This window comes from Pongo abelii, chromosome 2 (genome assembly GCF_028885655.2).
Source record: "Pongo abelii isolate AG06213 chromosome 2, NHGRI_mPonAbe1-v2.0_pri, whole genome shotgun sequence".
Classification (NCBI taxonomy): Eukaryota; Metazoa; Chordata; class Mammalia; order Primates; family Hominidae; genus Pongo; species Pongo abelii.
Window position 1 is genome coordinate 12,783,346 of NC_085928.1, and position 22,673 is coordinate 12,806,018.

General features: G+C 36.8%; 1 protein-coding gene across 7 annotated transcripts in view; it reads left to right on the forward strand.

Annotated features, from left to right (window-relative positions):
- Nucleotides 1–16,895, forward strand: part of ZNF148 (zinc finger protein 148) — a 155,764-nt gene extending 138,869 nt beyond the window's left edge. For 6 of the 7 annotated variants that reach the window (XM_024244200.3, XM_024244199.3, XM_063721668.1 and 3 more), the window contains 2 exons: nucleotides 8,214–8,332; nucleotides 8,606–16,895. In XM_024244200.3, the coding sequence (XP_024099968.1) occupies nucleotides 8,214–8,332; nucleotides 8,606–10,204 (1,718 nt within the window). In that variant the 3' untranslated portion in view covers nucleotides 10,205–16,895. 7 annotated transcript variants of the gene reach the window in all.
- Nucleotides 16,896–22,673: the final 5,778 nt, after the last annotated feature.

Consider the following 22,673-nt stretch of genomic DNA (forward strand, 5'->3'; position numbering starts at 1 on the left):
TCTTCTGCTTCAGCCTCCCAAGTAGCTGGGATTACAGGCGCATGCCACCATGCTTGGCTAAGTTTTGTATTTTTAGTAGAGATGGAAAATTTTTTCATGTTGGCCAAGCTGGTCTCAAACTCCTGACCTCAGGTAATCTGCCTGCCTCGGCCTCCCAAAGTGCTGGGATTATAGGCATGAGCCACCGCACCCGGCCATATGAGAGATTTAATGTAAAAAATGAAACTTACTGTTTAAACTTATGTGTCTGAAAATATGAGCAGATCGGAGTGGAGAAGTCTTTTCTAAATAACACTCAAAATCCAGTATCCATAAAAGAAAAGATTGATACGTTCAAGTACGTAAAAATGAAAATCTCTACTAGCAAACAACTCTACCCCTACCATTCAAGGGCAGAAAGGCCAGGAAAAAAATCCTGAAACTCATTATAGACAAAAGACCAACCTTCTTAATAAAGCTATTTTAAGTCATCAAGCAAAAAACCTGGAACTACAAAAAGTAGGTGGAAGATATGAGCAGACATTTCGCAGAAAATGAAATATAAGATGGCTCCACCTCCTACTGAGATAATGTTTTTTCACCTATTAGATATGTAGTCATCAGAAAGTTTGACAACATGGTGGGTTATAGGGAAATAGTAACTCATCCATGGCTGGTGTGGGAGTACAGATTCATAGCATGTCCTGTGGAGACCAGTTGGGTAATACATTTCAAAATCATAAACATATGTTTTATTTGTCCAGAAATTCTATTTATGGGTGTTTATTCCACAAATATACCTGCATATATGAGAATTAATATATTTACATGTTATCCATTACAAAATCATAATAGCAAATGTTGGGAAATAATAGAGGATTGGTTAAATAAATTGTAGTATGTCTTTCCATCAGTCAAAAATAAATAACATCAGCTGTCAGAAAGAATGAGCTAATTCTCTTTCTGCTGCTAAGATCTCCAAGATACATTGTTGACTGAAGGAAAAAAAAGATAAGAACAGTAAATTAAATATGCTATCTTTGTAAAAGAATGAGGGAAAAGTAGAAAATATTATGCATTCATTTTTATTTATGTTGTGTCGAGAAACCTAACCAGGTGCATGCCTATAATCCCAGCTACTCAGAAGGTGGGAATATCACTTGAGCCCCTGAATTCCAGACCAGCCTAGGCAATATAGCGAGACCCTGTCTTTAAAAAAAAAAAAAAAAAGAAAGAAACTTTGTAAAGAAACTTGCACAAACAAATAAATGTAGTTACCTTTGTCGGGGCCAAAGATAAGAGGAAGACATTTTCCTGTATACTCTTTTTAAGTGTTTTGATTTTTTTTTAACTCTGTAAATACATTCCCTAATCCATAAATAAACAGGGATCCTTACGTGGCAAAACTTAAATTTTAAAAATATCTAGAATGGCTAGTTTTAAAAGAAAGGAATGGAGACAAGTATAAGAATGGGAGGGAGGAAAAGGGATATGAAAAAAGATGGTACAGTAAAAAAAAGGAAGGAAATATGTACTAAAGGAGAACAAAAGACAGGAATAAAAAATGAGAACCAATCAAAAAATAATAAATGACCTTGGAAGGTGAATTTATGTTTGCATTCATTTTTGACTGAGTTAGCCATCATAATTGCTCTATTTAGTTGGGAGGAGGATTGTTTTTAGCAACAAAAGAACATTTGTACAAATCACTTTTAAGGCGTTAATGTTTCTGGTTTTGTTTTGGTTTTGGTTTTGGTTTTGGTTTTGGTATTTTTTTTTTTTTTTTTTGCGGACAGGATCTTGCACTTGTCACCCAGGCTGGAATGCAGTGGCGCAATCACAACTCACTGCAGCCTCAACCTCCCAGGCTCAAGTAATCCTGCTGCCTGCACCTCTGAGTAGCTGGGACCACAGGCATGTGCCACCACACCCTGCTAATTTTTAAAATTTTTTGTAGATACAGGGTCCACTGTGTCACCCAGACTGGTCCTGAACTTCTAGACTCAAGTGATCCTCCCGCCTGAACCTCTCAAAGTGCTGGGATCAGTGGCTTGAGGCACCATACCTGGTTGACTTTTTTGTTAAAGGAAATGCCGTAGTGTTGCTTTTAGTTAAATAAACTGTTAATTATTGGTTCATCTATGAGAATGTAGCAAGTAATTTAAACATGAGTTTTCTCCAGTTTATGTATGTATGTGTGTATTTATTTATTCATTCAGAGACGGTGGGTTGGGGGTATTTTGCCATGTTGGCCAGGCTGGTCTTGAACTCCTGGCTTTAAGTGATCCGCCTGCCTCATCCTCCCAAAGTGCTGAGGTGACAGACGTGAGGCGCTACACTCGGCTTTCACCAGTTAATTTCTTTTTAATTAATCTTGAGCTCCTTGAGGGAAAAAAATAACTTCTCACTTTGCATAGTATCAATTGTATTACCATGCATATTTTAAAATAACTTTATTGAGATATAATTCATAATATCAGAAAACCCACCCATTTAAAATGTATAATTCATTAGTTTTTAGTATGTTCACAGAGTTGTACAACTATCACCACTATCTGGTGTTTAGAATATTTTCGTCACCCCCCAAAAGAAAACCCATATCTGTTAGTAGTCACTCCCCATTCTCCACTCCCTTCCAGCCCTGGGTCACCATGAATCACTTTCTGTCACTGTGGATTTGCCTATTTGGGGCATGTGTGTAGCCTGCACTTTCTTTCTTTTTATAGTTGAGTAATATTCCATTCCATTTTTATGGTTGGATATGTCACATTTTCATTCATTTGTTGGTTGAGCGACATTTGGGCTGTTTCCTCTTTTGGCCATTGTGAATAATGCTGCTATGAATACTTGTGCATGAGTTTTTGGGTGAACTTTAACATTTTTAGTTCTCTTGGGTATGTGCTTAGGGGTGAAATTGCTGGGTCATATTTAACATTTTCATGGTCTGCAAAACTGTTTTCCAAAGCACTTAATACCATTTTACAGTTCTGCCAGCCATGTATGAGGGTTTCAATTCTCTACATCCATGCTTTTGTTATTATTATTTTAGCCATCCTCGTGGGTGTGAAGTGGTGAAATCAAGTGAAATCTTGTGGTTTTGATTTATATTTCCCTGATGATCATGATGATGAGCATCTTTTCATGTGCTGATTGGTCATTTGTATATCTTCTTTGCAGAAATGCCCATTCAGATCCATTGCCTATTTTTAAATTAGTTGTCTGTTTCCCGTTGAGTTGTAAGAGTTCTCTTTATATTCTGGATGCATGTTCCTTATCTGATACATGATTTGTAAATTTTTTTTATTCCATTCTGGAATTATGTCTTCACTTTTTTACAACCATACCATGAAGTTTATCATAAGTGTACAATTCAGTGACATTAAGTACATGTATAATGTTGTGCAACCAAATAGAAACTCTGTACCCATTAAGCAATAACTCTATTTTCCCCTCTTCTTCAGTCCTGATAACCACTGTTCTACTTTCTATCACTCTGAATTTTCCTGTTCTAGATACTTCATATAAGCAGAATCATTCCACGTTTGCCCTTTTGTATCTGGCTTCTTAACATTTAGCATAATGTCTTCAAGATTCACTCATGTTGTAGTATGTATCAAAATTTCATTTTTCTAGGTGAATAATACTTCATTCTTTGTATGTGTCACATATTTCTATACATTCATCTGTTGATAGACACTTAGGTTACTTCTGCCTTTTGTCTATTTTGAATAATTCTGTGATCAGTGTTGGCATACAAGCATCTGTTTGAATCCATGTTTTCAATTCTTTTAGATATGTACCTAGGAATGGAATTGCTGGGTCATGTAATAGTTCTGTTAAACTTTTTGAGGAAGTGCCAAACTCTTCCTCAGTCCCAATAGCAGACATATTTCCTAAATGTCATTTCATTTGTGTGTGTTTTTTTTTCCTTTAGACAGAGTCTTTTTCTGTCGCCCAGGCTGGAGTACAGTGGTGTGATCTCGGCTCACTGCAACCTCTGCTTCCCAGGTTCAAGCGATTCTCCGGCCTCAGCCTCATTACAGGAGTGTGCCACCATGCCTGGCTAATTTTTGTATTTTTAGTAGAGACAGGGTTTCACCATGTTGGCCAGACCGATCTTGAACTCCTGACCTCAAGTGATCCACCCGCCTCTGCCTCCCAGAGTGTTGCGATTACAGGTGTGAGCCACAGTGCCTGGCCTGTCTTTTCATTTTTTTGATAGTCTCCTTTGAAGCATGAAAGTTTTAAATTTTGATTAAGTCCAATTTATTTATTTTTTGTTTGGTTGCTTGTGCTGCTTTTGGTTTTATATAGGAAACCATTGCCTAACTAAGGTCGTAAGTTCCTATATTATATTCTAACATTTTTATAGTTTTAGGTCTCACATTTAGGCCTCTAATCCATTTTCAGTTAACTTTTGTTTATGATGTGAGAGGTGTGGGAGTTGGTTGGGGGGGGTCTAACTTCATTCTTTTGTATGTGGGTATCAAGTTTGTTGGAAAGACTATTCTTTCCCCATTACCTTGGCACCTTTTTAGAAAATCAGTTGACCATAAATGTAAGGATTTACTTTTGGACTCTGAATTTTATTCCTCGATTTGTATGTCTTGTCTTTAAGCTATTATCATGATATCTTGGTTATTGTGGCTTTGTAGTAAATTTTGAAATCTCGAGTATAAGTCCTCCTGCTTGGTTCTTCTTTTTCAAGATAGTTTTGGCTCTTTTAGATGCGAATTTTAAGATTAGGTTGTCAATTTCTGCTTTAAATCTGTAGATCAGTTTGAGGAGTTTTGCCATCTTAACAATATTAAGTCTTCCAATCCACAAATATGTAGAATGAATTGAATTGTAATCAACTTACTGATTTTTCTCTTTCATTATCACTTTTGATAAATAAATAACTTCTGACATTAATGAGCTCTATCATCTACATTCTTTTTTAAATTTAGTTTAATTTTTTTTGAGATGGGGTCTCACTCTGTCACCCAGGTTGGAGAACAGTGGCTCGATCTTGGCTCTCTACAACCTTCACCTCCCAGGCTTAAACGATCCTTCCACCTCAGCCTCCCGAGTAGCTGGAACCACAGGCGCACACCACCACACATGGCTAAATTTTTGTATTTTTAGTAGAAACAGGTTTCCCCATGTTGCCCAAGCTGGTCTTGAACTCCTGAGCTCAAGCAGTCCACCCACCACAGCCTCCCAAAGTGCTGAGATTACAGGCATGAGCCACTGCACCCAGCTTTACAAGCTCTATTTCAAAATTTGCACGTATTCTTTCTTCCCCTGTCCAACAACATTACCTGTAATCTCCTTCCCTTCCCATCTTGGTTCCTCTGGATTTTGTTTTTTTTATTGTGTACCATTTCAGCAGTATTCAGTATTGATAATCGGTTTCTCTTCACTGGCTCCTCTGCCTCCAGTAATTCAGTCTCCCTGTCCTAAACAGTGCTTATTCTGGAATGGATTGCCTCTTAAATATTATTTCCCATCTTCATCTTCTCATTTCCTTCACTTCCAAACTTTCTTTATAAGTGACTTTCTCTCCCAGCTTCCATTGCTTCATTAGTTAATGCATTCATTACCCCTTGACCAAGTGCCTTAACTTTTCGGCCTTCAATATTTCCTTTCTGTAAAATGAGTGAATTGGTCTGGATTCGTTGTAGTAAGCTGTCTTTCTAGTCTCTGAATCTTTGGAACCCTTACTTGGAGCCCCATTGTATAAAAGTGAGCTATTCTGTACTAATTTTGAGTAGCAAGCTTTGAGCCTGTTGCCACTTCAGCAGCCGTCCGTGTGGGCCTCTGGAAGCTTGAAAGAGCACAGCTCGAAAGCCACTGGAAACCCTTCAGCTCTAAAATTTGGTAGCTCTGCAGTAATTACTGAAGTTACTTACATTCCTGAAAGTTTTAAGCAATTTACTTGTTGCCAAATTAAATTCACTTCTTAGACACCATTTCTCCTGCACATTTTATAGTATCTAAACACTTAGAGTAACTGTTATTTCCCTCCCCACCCCCAACATTTTTTTTCCCTTGGCTTTAATCTCTCTGCTACTCAGCTTAAATTTCAACACTTCTAAGAAACCATTCCAAATCATACTAGTTCATAGTAACATTTTCCCCTTAATAATCCACTGTAATGGTCACTATTTATGCCTTTCATTTGGCACTTAAAATTATCACAAGGGGCAAGGCGCAGTGGCTCATGCCTGTAACCCCAACACTCTGGGAGGGCAAGGCAGGAGGAGGATTGCTTGAGCCTGGAGTTCGAGACAGGCCTTGGGCAACATAGTGAGATCCTATCTGTACAAGAAAAAAAAATTTTAATTGCATAAGGTACTTTGAACTACATCAGTGTAATTTAGGCCTGGATTCTGACCTAAAGAAATATAATCTAGTAGAAGAACAGAGATATACAAAATAATTAAATATAATTATTTCTTTTTTTTATATATATACTTTAAGTTTTAGGATACATGTGCACAACATGCAGGTTTGTTACATATGTATACATGTGCCATGTTGGTGTGCTGCACCCATTAACTCGTCATTTACATTAGGTATATCTCCTAATGCTATCCCTCCCCCCTCCCCCTACCCCACAACAGTCCCCGGTGTGTGATGTTCCACTTCCTGTGTCCATGTGTTTGCATTGTTCAATTTCCACCTATGAGTGAGAACATGCGGTGTTTGGTTTTTTGTCCTTGCGATAGTTTGCTGAGAATGATGGTTTCCAGCTTCATCCATGTCCCTACAAAGGACATGAACTCATCATTTTTTATGGCTGCATAGTATTCTGTGGTATATATGTGCCACATTTTCTTAATGCAGTCTATCATTGTTGGACATTTGGGTTGGTTCCAAGTCTTTGCTATTGTGAATAGTGCCACAGTAAACAACTCAGTAATTTGAAATTTAAAAAAAGTTTAACTCAATGATTATTGAGTTGAAAGTAATGAGTGCCGTAGGAGAGGTACAGATAGAATTCTGTGGAAACTTAAAGATACCTTTCACCTGGGAGAAAAGGACAGAGTATCCCAAAGGAGATGGGTTGGGTCTCAAAGGGAATATAGTATTTGAACACCCAAAGGTGGGCATTCCCGATCGAAGGAGCAGCGTGAATCAGGACAAAAGTAGGAAAGCATGAGATGGTAGGTATTTTGGTTTGTCTGAAAGGGTTACCAAGAGAAAGAGTGAAATATAAAGATGTAAAAGTAAATCAGAATAGACACAGTGTTGGTAGTTGTCTTTTTAAAATGTGTGTATCTTGTTTTCCCAATTATGTTATAAACTTTGAAGACAAGTAGTATGTCTTATACTTTTAACCTCCTACAACAAGGGCTATGGATACAGTAGTAGTATTTGGTAAAAATTCTGTTAAATGTGTGAAAGATAGAAACAGTAGTTTCCCCAACAAGCATTATTCAAGGTAACTTCTTGTCATACCCTTCTGTTTACTTAGACTGTGGTTTTATCAGTAAAAACTATTTTAGAGCTTCATAGTAGTGGTTCTTTACAGCTTTGAAATCATTGCGGGGGCCAGTGGCACAATGGATAACACACCTGACTATGAATCAGAAGATTCTAGGAGTCATTAGGGGATTTTAAAAAATGGGGGTGGGGGTTATGTGTTGTGTTATGTGTCCAATTGACAATACTCAGTTTAATTCGTTCCCCAAATGACATGAGAAGTGCTGGCTTGAGTTGAGGAAAAGAATAAATATAAACAAACTTAAGACTCTTAAGTTCTTTTTATATTTTATTAAATTAGATTTTTAAGGATATTTTCAGGATTCAGATTTTATTTAACCACAAATGTTTTAAAAAAGAAATTGAGTTAAAAAGCTGTCTCCAGGAATTGTATTGTATTGTGCATGGGTAACTTTTTGTTTTTTACTGTTATACAGTATTTTATATGATTGAAAAAAAGATTAGAAACATCAGCTAGTCTGTTCATATTGCTATAAATTCCTGGCACTGCTGTTCTCCTTGGAAAGAGGGTATTACATACACACATAACAAAAAGACAGGAAAATGGACTGTGCCTGTATTCATCCTTTTCTTTCCAATAACATATGCTAATCCTTTTCATTTTTATAAAGCAAAATATATTTGACAAGTGAAATTGGAAGTTACAACTTTCAAAAGCCATTTATTTTAGAGATTCTTATGGCAAAGCAATTCATTATTTTACAATATTTGTTTTGTTTTAAACTTTCTATATTATGTGCTAGGTGAAAAACCATTTCGCTGTGATGAATGTGGTATGAGATTCATACAAAAATATCATATGGAAAGGCATAAGAGAACTCATAGTGGAGAAAAACCTTACCAGTGTGAATACTGTTTACAGGTAAGAGAGATGGCTTGAAATTCTTCTACTATAATTAAATTATACAATAATTATAAATTAGATTAGAAAATATTACAACTTAGAGCTATTTGAGGGGCTTTCTAATACTCTTACGGATTAGATTTATAATAGAAAATTGGCTCAGTGAATTTGTTTGGAATTATGTATGTTATTGCATTAATATATCTTTATATTAATTGTTTTGTTTCACTTTTTCTTTTCTTGGTTGACCAAAACCACAAACAACCCACTACCATCCTCTGAATTCAACAGTATTTTTCCAGAACAGATCGTGTATTGAAACATAAACGTATGTGCCATGAAAATCATGACAAAAAACTAAATAGATGTGCCATCAAAGGTGGCCTTCTGACATCTGAGGAAGATTCTGGCTTTTCTACGTCACCAAAAGACAACTCACTGCCAAAAAAGAAAAGGCAGAAAACGGAGAAAAAATCATCTGGAATGGACAAAGAGAGTGCTTTGGACAAATCTGACCTGAAAAAAGACAAAAATGATTACTTGCCTCTTTATTCTTCAAGTACTAAAGTAAAAGATGAGTATATGGTTGCAGAATATGCTGTTGAAATGCCACATTCTTCAGTTGGGGGCTCGCATTTAGAAGATGCGTCAGGAGAAATACACCCACCTAAGTTAGTTCTCAAAAAAATTAATAGTAAGAGAAGTCTGAAACAGCCACTGGAGCAAAATCAAACAATTTCACCTTTAACCACATATGAAGAGAGCAAAGTTTCAAAGTATGCTTTTGAACTTGTGGATAAACAGGCTTTACTGGACTCAGAAGGCAATGCTGACATTGATCAGGTTGATAATTTGCAGGAGGGGCCCAGTAAACCTGTGCATAGTAGTACTAATTATGATGATGCCATGCAGTTTTTGAAGAAGAAGCGGTATCTTCAAGCAGCAAGTAACAACAGCAGGGAATATGCGCTGAATGTGGGTACCATAGCTTCTCAGCCTTCTGTAACACAAGCAGCTGTGGCAAGTGTCATTGATGAAAGTACCACGGCATCCATATTAGAGTCACAGGCACTGAATGTGGAGATTAAGAGTAATCATGACAAAAATGTTATTCCAGATGAGGTACTGCAGACTCTGTTGGATCATTATTCCCACAAAGCTAATGGACAGCATGAGATATCCTTCAGTGTTGCAGATACTGAAGTGACTTCTAGCATATCAATAAATTCTTCAGAAGTACCAGAAGTCACCCCGTCAGAGAATGTTGGATCAAGCTCCCAAGCATCCTCATCAGATAAAGCCAACATGTTGCAGGAATACTCCAAGTTTCTGCAGCAGGCTTTGGACAGAACTAGCCAAAATGATGCCTATTTGAATAGCCCGAGCCTTAACTTTGTGACTGATAACCAGACCCTCCCAAATCAGCCAGCATTCTCTTCCATAGACAAGCAGGTCTATGCCACCATGCCCATCAATAGCTTTCGATCAGGAATGAATTCTCCACTAAGAACAACTCCAGATAAGTCCCACTTTGGACTAATAGTTGGTGATTCACAGCACTCATTTCCCTTTTCAGGTGATGAGACAAACCATGCTTCTGCCACATCAACACAGGACTTTTTGGATCAAGTGACTTCTCAGAAGAAAGCTGAGGCCCAGCCTGTCCACCAAGCTTACCAAATGAGCTCCTTTGAACAGCCCTTCCGTGCTCCATATCATGGATCAAGAGCTGGAATAGCTACTCAATTTAGCACTGCCAATGGACAGGTGAACCTTCGGGGACCAGGGACAAGTGCTGAATTTTCAGAATTTCCCTTGGTAAATGTAAATGATAGTAGAGCTGGGATGACATCTTCACCTGATGCCACAACTGGCCAGACTTTTGGCTAAAAAAAAAAAAAAAAAGTGTAAATAATACTGGCACTTTAGAACAGATTAATCAAGAGTGGGGTTACTCTGTGTAAATGGAGTGCTGTACAGATTTAAGAGCAATGCGTAATAACAAGTTAAGCTGATATGAATAGCAAGATAATCCAATAACTGCATTTCGTTTGGTTAGTCAGCATTCTTTGAACTGCCTTACATGTTGTCACCTTTATAGAAGCAATGCATTACTTGTTTTAGATCAGAAACTTGCTATTCCACCCACACCAAGTTAAAAAGAAAAAAAAAAAAGACTTTCGCACAATTGTTTCCTAACTGATAACATTGTACATTCTTAGGAGATTAGTAATTGTGTGAAATTTACTCATACTGTTTCTAAGTTTTTCAGCATCGTCATTGCACTTCAGCAGGGAATCTGAGTATACTTTACAGACAGAGTGAACTTAAAAGTTTAATGTCAAGAGATTATGGCTTAAATAAATTAGTGTGTCCTGTAGGGGGAAAAAAACCAAGAAACCACCTTTTAAAAAGAATGATATGCCATATACCCTTGATTTTCATTTTGCATTATATTGACATGTGTTTTTTTGAAGGAAAAAAAGTAATAAAAATCTGATAGTCTAAGACTCCACTATTTAAAAGCCTAATTACTTTAAAAATATGCATACTTTCAAAACTTTTACCAAAACACACAACTGTTGAAGCAGTCACTTCTCTATGGAAGTATGCATATTAGTGTCAGTTTCTTTGTACAGTTGTACCTAGATATTTTTTATGATTTTTCATGTGCAGGTATCAAGGTTTTGAAGTTTTAGTAAAAGAAATTCTGTAGATTACATTCCCAAGAACATAATGCTTACACAAAATGTATATTCCACGTTTTAAAGCTTAATTGTATTTTACTTTACATATACACTTCAGTTAACATAGAGCACTTAGAATCTATTTGGTATTTTTGATTTCTCAAAGTAAAAAAAAAATTAGATTTTTAGGTTTGATATGGTTGTGTCATAATCATCTCATAATTGACAATTTTAACTTTTGGCAATAAAAGGAAATTGGGATATCTTTGGAACTGTAAAACCTGGTTTAATCTTTTTCTTTCTAGACTCTCGATAGATTGAATAATTAAACAGTATCCAGAGAAACTAAAGAAATGGGCATTTTAATTGCATATTTTATCTTGAGTTACTTTTTAATGAACACTGCTCATTACAACTTTACAAACCAAAAGTGTTTACTAATTCCAGTAACTACCATTTCTTTTTCAGCTAGATGAGTGATCGGAAAATTTTTGTTGCATTTCAAAATCTAAATAAACTACAGACTTTATCCTTATACCATGAATGTTTTTTTTAATACTCTGTCTTAAAATAATACAGCATGGTACAATAAATAGTGCTTTTATATATATATATATATACACACACACACTTTTCTGAAGAATGATGGTTTGAGTTATGCGTTGGGCAGTTTTGATTTTTGGAAGTTATATTAGTTATTGACTCTTTGTTACAACTTTTTTATTTTTACGTTTTAAATTTCTGCCATCGTCACAATGCACATACTGATATAGCACCAGTGAAAATCTAAAATTAATACCCTTGGAAAATGAAAATATTCTTAATTTCCATTTTGACTCTTATACTGGCCCTATAGATCTGCAGTCTTTGTTTCAATATAGAATATGTTATCCATTTAAATTATTTTTTCTTTTATTTAATGTTATCCCAAGACTGTTCTCCTAAAGAAAGGGAAGAAATAACTATCCACCCTTAACATCCTTCATTTATTTTGAATATATTGGTGTTTTTATGATAAGGAATATAAATTATATTTAATGTGGTTTCCTCTATACTTTGGTTATTAAGTTTTGCGTGAAATAGTAGTTTTCCCATTTGACAGCTTTCTTTGCTGCCAAAGTTTTCAAGAATTTTAGACTTCTTTGAAGTAAATATTTAAGTTCTGCCATTATTGACTCTTAAGATTGTGTGTGTTGTGTTGTGCATTACATAATTACAAAAAGGCTTCATTCAGGTGATATGTTAAAAATGGAACTGTGCTCACCCTAAATAGGCATTGGTATTTTTCTCATAGTACTTTTGATGAGAGTAGGCATTTATTTCTTCAGTTGTTTTGGAGCCTGATCAAAAATTTTGTTCCATGGCCAACTTGATGCAATTTTGATACAGTGTAGAGGTTTTTTTCGGTTGTTTTAACATCACCAGCATAGTTTTTAGAATGTGACTCTTGCTGAGCGTTTAGGGTGAGCTTGGGAAGGAAGGCCTTTGAAAATGGTAGTTATGCAAGCAGACTTTCAGGTGTTGCATTCCTGTTTTCAACACATTTCTTTAAATCTACATAATGGTAGACTTTTCTACCAGGTTATAAGCATTTTTTAGATAAGTGATACTCAGCCAGCATAACTTATTGACTTACCATTTACGTATAGTCATCACTCTCTTACTGTGAAATTCCAAATGCCTACCAGAGTTACCTTGTTCTATCATAATATGATAAACATCTCAACAGTTTTGGGTTTCCCCACTTTGGTTCAGAAGGTGATTTAATTTCTATCTGGGCATTAATGGAGAAAATAAGTAGCCTTGTGTGCTGCTTTAGATTGAAACATGGAGGATATGATATATTCTTTTGCAATTCATGTTTCTCATTTCTCAAAGTGAGCACATTGTTCTATAAAAACATGCTGGTACACCCTTAAACTTTTGATCAATCTGAGTGAGGTGTGCTTTTCCTCTTGGGACCTACTCTCACGTTTGAAGATTGGAAACATCACGTTAGGTGAGGTAATATCTCTTGAACATCTTCTAAAGGGTTTTTTAAAACCTTATTCTCACATATTTCATTTGTTTTGAATATTTAAGTGGCTCTTAAATGTTTTGGGTCTACATGCAAATGTGGTACTTGATAAGGTAGGAATCCATCTTCTTAGCTCTGGCTGAGGGTGCCAGCCATTGGTCAGGTCATTTTTATCTCAAGAGGCAGAAGGCAGTTATGTCAAGAATTGTGCTCAGGGCAGGGTTTCATTTCCACAAAGGAGAGACACTTGCAGAGTGCCAGCTAGGTTAGATCTTTTGCCACTTCTTTCATTTGATTAATTTGGGTTTTTAAAGGGCTGTTTAAAAAAAAAAAAAAAAAAAAAGGCCGGGAAACTTTAAAAGTAGGTATTACTGTAGTACTGCATTTCTTAGAACATTTTAAACTAGAACTCATTTTTTTTCCACAGTATATTTACTTGAAGAAGCACTATAATAATCATTGAGAAATATTTTGAGTCTGAAATTTAATTTAAAACCTTTTCCGTTTCAAATTGCTTTATTTCAGGGAAATAATTTTCCAGTTGTTTTGCTATATTCTGCAAATAAAAACCGTGTTTCCTTTTTTCACTTAAACTTTGGTAGGAAACAAACTAAAGCAGACAAACATTTCTTGTTATGTTTGTTGCTTTCTTTAATCCAATGGATAAAAAAGTAAAACCCTGTAAACATTATTTTATTTTTTTATGCAATACCATGCTGTAAATATGGTTCATCAAATAAGGATGTACCTATGATTGAATCTTTAATTCTGCACAGTTAGAGTTTATATATAAACGTGTCTTGACAATCAAGGACTTTTATGTGAGTCTTCCTTTATGATGTTTATTAATGTTATGCATTCCATTTGTTTTGAAGTGAGTACCAATGTGCTAATTTGTATTGTCTGAAAGTATGTAATGTTTTTACAGCTTGTTTTTAAGAATCTGTAAATATGTACAAACAAATCACAGTACTGCTTTATGTTAGAAGGCATATGATGTTGTACTGTATGTAAGCAATAATACATAGCAGTGCTAACTTTACAAGTAGCATCAGGAAAGTTCTAAAAACATTTCAGAGTTATTAATTATCCTTATTTCATTTAATAATGATTATCTTTAATCAGTTTTTATAAGCAAATTCCATTGTTCCTCCTATTGGAACGTAACACTGTTTACACAGCATAATTGAAGTTGCAGGGGAGACAGGCTAAATCTGACTTCATCTGTACTCACTTTCACTAAGCATTGAATGGCCTTACCACTCTTCTGCAAGATGGAGGAAGACCGCAAAACTTAGTGCCCATCACACTGAAGGAAGGGATGTGGTTTTTTTTCCTGCTTCTGTACTGCTACCTAACTTTGTGATTTGCTTTGGATTTTAATATTTGTTTCTGTTTTAGATTCAAGCCCGTAAGTTTTGAGGTGACTTCAGCTCCATTGTGAAATAGATAGTTCTCTTCATATTTCATAACTACATTTCAATAATTCTAAACTTTCTACATTGATTTTTAGATACTTATTTTTCAAGCTTGATTTCTCAGCTGATCAGATGAATTTATTCAACTTCAATACAAAGAAAGACAAACCTATTATAGTTTCAAGTGAGTAGATATTATACTGTACAGAACAGCTATTTGAACACACACATCACTGCTTTAGAAATAAAACCGCCAATTTATAAATGTATATGACCTACATTTTATAGGAAAAAAATGTTTTTAAATGCTAGTCATTTATATAATGTGCTTTGAAGGATTTGCTAGTCCACTTCTGTCACTTTTTAGTACACTGGTATCTTTTATATGTAATGTATGCTTTTTATTATTGTAGCAAAGCATTTCAGTAGAAAGAATTTTGCAACAATATGGGGGAAATTTTTCATTGTTGGATTTGAATTATACTGGATTTTATCTGTGTAGTCTTACTTGTCTTTATTTTAATGCTGTCTGAAGGGAACTTGGTATCCAAATAAAGCAGGTAACCTCATTTTACTTCAAGGGCATACTGTGTAGTGCTGAATTTAATCTGAAAATCTGATGATTTTGAAAAGAAAAACAAGTTTATAAACATTGTACAGAAGAAATTAAATGTGTGATGGAAATCCTGATGGTGGAGCACGTTGAATTTTCTGATATATAGTGTTATTTTCCTGGGATCCCCTATGCCTTCTTTGTATTTCAACTAATAAAGGAAAAACCCTGTCATTAAAACTGGTAAGATAATAGGATATTCTGATTATACAGTATTACTATTCCTATCCCATTTTCTGACCTTTTCTCAATCACTGTAAATTTTTATTTTCTATTTCGTATTGATAATTAAATATGTACATAATATAGACACTGTTGTATAGAACTAAATGAATTGGGTTGCTATGCTTGAGTGGGTAGTCAAATGGAAATATTTGATGAATACTGAGAGTTCCTAAAATGCCAGAGCAAATTTCCGAGAGAAAGGGGGGCATCGTGTGTCTTGGGAAGGTTGCAGCAGGTTGTTTCTTCAACTCCCTAAGAAATCATTGTGAAGGACTCAACTGCAAACTCGGGATCAGATACAAAATGGGTCTTTCCTTCCCCTCTCCCCCAAAAAATAGGAGCACTAAATTTTAAAATCTACTCAGGTGACAGTTGCTTTGCAATGAAACTTATCACATTGAAATTTTCAGTGTTAAAAGAGATTTGTGATATTTTTAAATATAAACTTTTACATCAGTAGTCAGCAGCCTGACAATTGAAATTTGGTAAGTCAATATATTTTAAAATATTTTGCTCTCCAAATAGAATTGTTTTTAAACAATTGGGAGGATTTTTTGTTTCTTTAAATATATTTTAATTGTCATTGTAAAAACAAAATCTTGCTTGACCCTATATTATGCCATGAATGAATTGCTGAGCCTTTATAATCCAGTGACAGCTTGTTTCATGCATAGTCATGAAACATAGAGATGTTCTTTAAACTGACCTATTGATAAGAGGTTTAATGAGTTTCACGGCTTTCAACACTATTGTCTTATAGTTATCTTTGCCATTTGGAGTTTATAAAACCATTTTATGTATTGTGATACTAAAGGAAGTTGTTTTGTTTTACTTTAAATTGAGTTATTAGACTAATATTTGCAAATTCTGCATTTTAAATGTGGACACTGGCTGTTTGAAAAATAAAATATAGAATACAGTTTTATGGATAATTTTCGAGCTGAATTTTTCACAATATTCTGAACCAAATAACGAATGGTAAATATGCAAAAATCATGGTGCATAGATATAATCGTAAAGAGAAAAGAATTTCTGTGTGGAATTAACAGTTACACAAATTGGGTAACAATTATCAGGGCCTTTATTATAGCTTTATGTGGAATGTTATTCTAAAATGCAAGAGTCAAATGTTACTGTCATTGAATATTTTAGACTTGAAACGTGTTTATCATAGGGCTAAGAAAATATGTGTTTTTTTCTTTACAGATAAGACTCTGTTAACCCACTGTCAGCATACGTGGGATTTCTTTTCTTTTTTCTTTCATTAGTGGAGATTTGTTTTCATCCATCTACCACCTTGCCAGTACCCTAGCTTGTGACCAGCGGGATGCATTGTAAGAAAGTTGTCTGTGGTTAGGAGTGCAGTCTGGGTCCATGGAACAAATTTAAACTAATTGGCCCTTGCAATGATCAGTCCTAGGACCCTGGCCTTATTATTAGCATGGTGCTTTTACCAATTGTACATAATAATACCACTGATAGTCTACTAATGCATTTCCTAGATCCCAGTTTTTCTTGAATAATTAGGAATGGTGGGGAGAGGGGAGGGGAGATATTCTACATGATACTTCTCCAATCTTCTAAAGATTATAAGAAAAATAAAAAATTGAAGTCACTTGAATTAATGTGTTGTCATTGAGTCTTACTTGACAATTTATCATGCACAAAGTGATTATGAAGATTTTCCTGATTATATGTTTGGATTGAATTTTAATTTTTTTTTTTTTCAGAGTGCTGGCTGTTCTGTTTTCTTTCTTCTGTGGTGAACCTGATAGGATATAAGTTATATTCATATGATGCATAAAGAATGAATGGAGGTGAAAAGTTTTAAGTGAACTAAAGCTAAAATTTGGGTCTCATAATTTTCTTTCTTTTGTCATTTTCAAGTGTAATTAAAAGGAACCTTTTACCCAGACATTCACACAGCTGCATATGCATATGTGTAAGAGCTGGGATGTGAAATGTGATATTGTAAATTAGAATGACATTTCAAAGTGATTTTGAAGTGACTGGGAAAACTCAAGTTTAGAAATGGACTTGAATTGTTAAGAGAACATTTGAGCATTTGCATATTTACCTACTAATACAGATGAACTTTTAAAGTTGTAACCTTAATTTTCCCTAGCTTCTCATTCTTAATAAGGTTCTGAAAATAAGATGTTGTGTCAAGGTGGGGAAGGGAGCCAAAGAAATGCCTTGCCCAAGGTAGGAACTGTGTTTTCTATTGATTTGAATCTTACTGGGGCCGACTTGTTTGCCCCTAAATTCATTCAGCACCAATCATCTATTTAATAATAGGCATTGTGCTCCATGCAAATAATAGTTGGTTGAGGCCATTAGCATCTTTATTTGACCATGTGAAAGGTATTTATAGTGTTATTGATTGCAGGTTGCAGTATTGTACTTTAGATTATTCAAGCAAACAATGAGTGTTAAGATGTGTTGAGTGCTATGCTGAGTAGTCTCATCCCTCAAACTTGTAAGTACATTTATTCCCTGTGTTAGGATAGGATTAGAAAATATAATCTTAATAAATTTCACAAGATAGAAAATATATACAGACTAAAAAAGTGGAAATAGGGAACATTGTCAAAAATTATACTCTACCTAAAATAACAAAGTTAGGGATAGGATTCAAGCCTGGACTGTGGAAATGAGAAACAGACTTTGTTTTGAAGGAACTGACCTACCACAGGACTGAGGTTCACACACGTTAGAGTGAAAATACACTAGAGGGTCACCTGTACCCCACTGCGGGGTTGGAAATGGGTGGTGAGAGATGGTTTCCTGGAAGTGGAGAAATAACTAAACCAAGGCTGATTCATCATTCTAGCACAGTCTTCATGGAAAGGTATTAATATTTTAAACACTTTGAAGTCATATGCTACTTGTTCAATCCTCCCAGACTACGATTATGTTTATGGTACTTCATGTTAAATAACTTCCAGCTGTCCCTATGTATGATTCTCTTTCTCTTCCTTGGCCATTTCCTTCAAGGTATTTTGGCCTCTGCCTCTGCCAAACTTACCTTTTAAACTTCCGATACGGTAGTTTCCCATATGGGAAAACTATGGAAGTTTCAGCACCATCACCTTAACGCAACTTTTGTGAAGACAGTATGAGGGTTAAGCCTGATTGCTAGATCACGAAATGGCTGAAAGAGGACACAGCAGAGTAAACACATGCAGAGTAATTTGAGACCTCACAGAAGATGGCTGAGAGCAGTTTTGTGCATTGTCGGGGGTGGGGGGGAAGGGGAGAGTATAAGAGTATACACAGAGTCTAGTAATATGTGTGTGAAAAATAGAGTTTTCTTTTTTTGTGGATTGTTTTATGTTTTTTGGGTGGGGGAGGGGGATGGAGTCTTGCTCTGTGGCCCAGGCTGGAATGCAATGGCATGATCATAGCTCACTGCAGCCTTGTAATCCTGGGCTCAAGTGATCCTCTTGCTTCAGCCTCCTGAGTAGGTGGGGCTACAGGCATGTGCCACCATGCCCAGTTATGTTTATTATGTTGTGTAGAGACAGGGTCTTGGTATGTTTCCCAGGCTTGCTGTTGAACTCCTGGTCTCAAGTGATCACCCTACCTCGGACTAAAAATGTCCTTTAAGAAAGTACTTCCAAGGCAGCATATCCAGTGTTGCATGGGACAGCTTTAATTAAATGAGCTATGCATGTTTTTTGTTGAGGATGATTGTGAGACAGTAGAGCTGTAGTTTGATAATATTCTATAGGCTGCATGGGCAAATAAGGGGCAGTGAAATAAGCAGAGGACTTAAGAGGATTAAATCACTGTTCTGCCTTGATCTATCTGTGTAGCCTGGTTCAAGTCACCTATTTTTCTGAGCCTCAACTTTTTCATCTGCAAAATAAGGATAATGAATGCCTATATGAATTGCTGTGAATGTCAAATCACTTGAGATAATTTGTAAACTGTAAAGTACTAAATACATACCCTATTCAGATTTTATGTATTTATTTTCTTAAAGAGGTCTCGCTCTGTTGCCCAGGTGGAGTGTAGTGGCATGATCATAGCTCACTGTATCCTCGAACTCCTGGGCTCTAGAGATCCTCTTGCCTCAGCCTCCTGAATAGTTGAGGCTTCAGGCTTGCTCCACTATGTCTAGCTAATCTTTGTTTTATTTTTTATAGAGACAGGGTTTTTTTTTTTGTTTGTTTGTTTATGTTACCCAGGGTGATCTCGAACTCCTGGACTGAAGCAGTCCTCGCTCCTTGGCCTCCCAAAGTGTTGGGATTACAGGTGTGATTACACTGTGCCCAGCCTATCCAGATTTTGAAGCAGCACAAAAGCAAGATAGAGCAGAGTTGGACAAGTGTACTTACTGTATTTACTGCATTCAGTAAATACAGATTCCAAAGTATTTGGAATCTGGAGGGGGTGGAGTGGGAGATGAATAAGAAAATTAAATAACAATGTGGGATAGATTGTATTTCCCATATGCTCTTCTTACAATATGATGTTGGGATTCCTTCAAAAGGAGTTATGGTCTATGTTACCTCCCACTGAGCCTGAGTGGACCTTTTTAAGTGCCCCAACCAATAGGAGAAATGGTAGAAATGACACTACATGACTTTGTGGGCTAGGTCCTAAAGGCAATAGAGAGCCTGGCTTCCTCACAATTGGAAGCTTCATTTCATGTAAAGCAGAACATGTAATAACTTTCACTTGCAGACAATATTATCTTTCAAAAGACCGAAGAAGATATGAGAGTCTGTCTGGATTTAATTGACCAACAAGGAATAACTAGTTAGTGAGGCAGAAGTGATAGGAATTTTGTAAATAAGTGATTACCTATCTCATAATTTGTGTTCACTGGGAAATGGAGTACAGGGTATTATAAAGCACGTGCCCTAAACCTTAGGAACACATAATCAAAAAACTTCATTAAAAAACTATGACTCCAGCCTGGGCAACATACAGAGACCCCCATCTCTCAAAAAAACTTTTAACACCCAGGTGTGGTGGTGCACACCTGGGGTCCCAGCAACTCAGGAGGCCGAGATGGGAGGATCACGAGCTCAGGAGGTTGGGGCTGCAGTGAGCTGTGATCGTGCCACTGCACTCCACTCTGGGTGTCAGAGCGAGACCCTGTCTCAAAAAAAAGTATGATTTCATTATCACATACACTGAACGGGATGGAACATTCTGGACGAAGTCTAAACAACACTGACATACATTGCCACAAATGAGAAACAATAAGCAGAAGTGTCATCCTACAAAAGTAAGGGAATATAACGAGGTGGAAGTCCCCACTTTCTCGCTCCTAAGCTATTGGTTAGTCATGAACGGGAACCTGGCCGACCCATGAGGCAAAAGCAAAATTATGGACAATGAGGTTAGGATGTTGGAACCACTTTTTTCTCTCTTCCTTTTTTTCTCTTACATTATTTTTCTTTCACTATTTCTGTCCTTCTTTGCTATTCTTTTTCTTTCTTTCTCCTGAGTGTCTATACCATAATCACAGGTATACATCGAATAGAAACAACCAGCAGATGCTGTGTGATGAGTTTTGAAGCCCTGCCTCTCATGCAGGTTATTTGTTTTTTTTTTTTAGTATTCATATTTCAGGAACATTCAAAACTAAATTGATCATCAGGAGAAGACTGTGAGACCCCCTGTGAGATTAGTTTGTAAGCTTCTTAAAGGCATTAAGTTCAGAGAGCATAAAGCTACCTCACACAATGAGCAAGTGTGAATGAATGAACAATGCTAGGGGGTACAGGAGGCATTCGGAGGGCTATTTGAAGGTATTAGAAGTATGGTGGAAATTCAATGGCATTAAGATGTGCTGTCATCCAGGAGCCTGGAAATGCCAGAATTCTGCACTCAACTACAACTTGCACTTGCCATAACCCTCCAAAAAAAAAAAAATCCCTAAAGTGGCACACAAGAATCAATGGCCAGTGGGAAACAAGGCACCCTCTTAATACAATATGTGCTATGCCCATTTCCCAAACCCTAGTGTAGAAATGAGCTAGAGGATGTGGCTGGAACTATAAGGCCTCTAGAGCCACTTCCTTCCCCTTGGCACCTTACCACGTCGCACTGACCGGGGCATCTCAGTATATGAGAATTGAATGAGTAAGGAGTAGGATGGCCAGGACTCATCAGTGAGCAGGTGGGCCCCAGCCCTTTTCTCACTGCTCCAGTTGCATAGGAGCAAAGAAGAAGCAAAAAAGACATGTCCACATGTGAGGCTTAATAATGGAAAATGCTCACTGCTGGATGGGGTTCAGTAAGTATTCTATGATCTGATCAATTAGGCCACTCCTGAGGGCAGGGCTTGTGAATATTTGTCAAATTCTTTGGAACCCTCCCTCCCTTTACTACTACCACAGCCCAAACCACCTTCAGGTCTTGCCTGGGTTTCTGTAAGTTCCTGTACATGCACTCTTCTTGGCCTCTGGTTCTTGCTCCACATTAACAGCCATGCGTCAGAAGCTTCCCAGTTGTTACTTGGAGAAACATGGCATGCCTTACCTTGGCCCTGTGAGGTCATCTGCTGCCCGTAGCCCCCGCCTTCCTTACAGTAAGCCTCTCATCCTCTCTGCTCTTCCACCACTGGACTGCTTTCAGCTTCAGATACTTGGTCATGCCCTCTTGGGCTACAAAGGCACTATTTTCTCTCTACACTCTATTAAACCTCCTACTCCCACCCCATGCGTCCCTTGGATTTCAGCCCTAGCATCACTTTCCCAGAAAAGCTTATCCTGATTTTCCTGATTAGGTCACATTAACCATTTCAGAATCTCTCTCTCATCACTCTGTACAGTTTCTGTAGCTTCTAGATGGCTGTTTGTAATGTGTGAGAATTTGATGAATGTCTGTCTTGCCCGCCTGCCCGGAGCGGTCTTGCTTCCCACTGTGTGTTCTGTGTTGGCCACAGTCCTTGGTGAGCAACAGATGTTTGGTGAATGTGGTTGAAGGAGGGGATGCAGGCCCCCTGAGTTATATCCAAGGATGGGAAGAGAAGCTTGCCAGTCCTGCAGAAGAACCACTGCAAGGGAGTTTGAGGCTCTGGATAACCGCAGTAAGACCAGAAAACTGGACATGTGATTTTCAAAATGGGAGGGAAAATAGTGGATTGTGAAAACAAGAGATAGCTGCTCTAGATTTCAGTCCCCAGTAAAATTCTAGAATGTTCCTAACCACTCTGCCAGGTAGGCTCAGCAGGTCTTAATCATTAACTCCATGCTACAAGTAAGAAAATGGAAGCTTAGACACATCGGAGACTGTGGGCAAGGTCATACAGTGAAGGGGGGAACCAGGTCTCAGATCCAGACCTGACTTCTCTCATCTACACTCTAGACAGCCTGTCACTGGGTCGGCCGTAGATGGTATTTAGAGTAAAAGCTAATGCTAATCACTATGTTGTCAC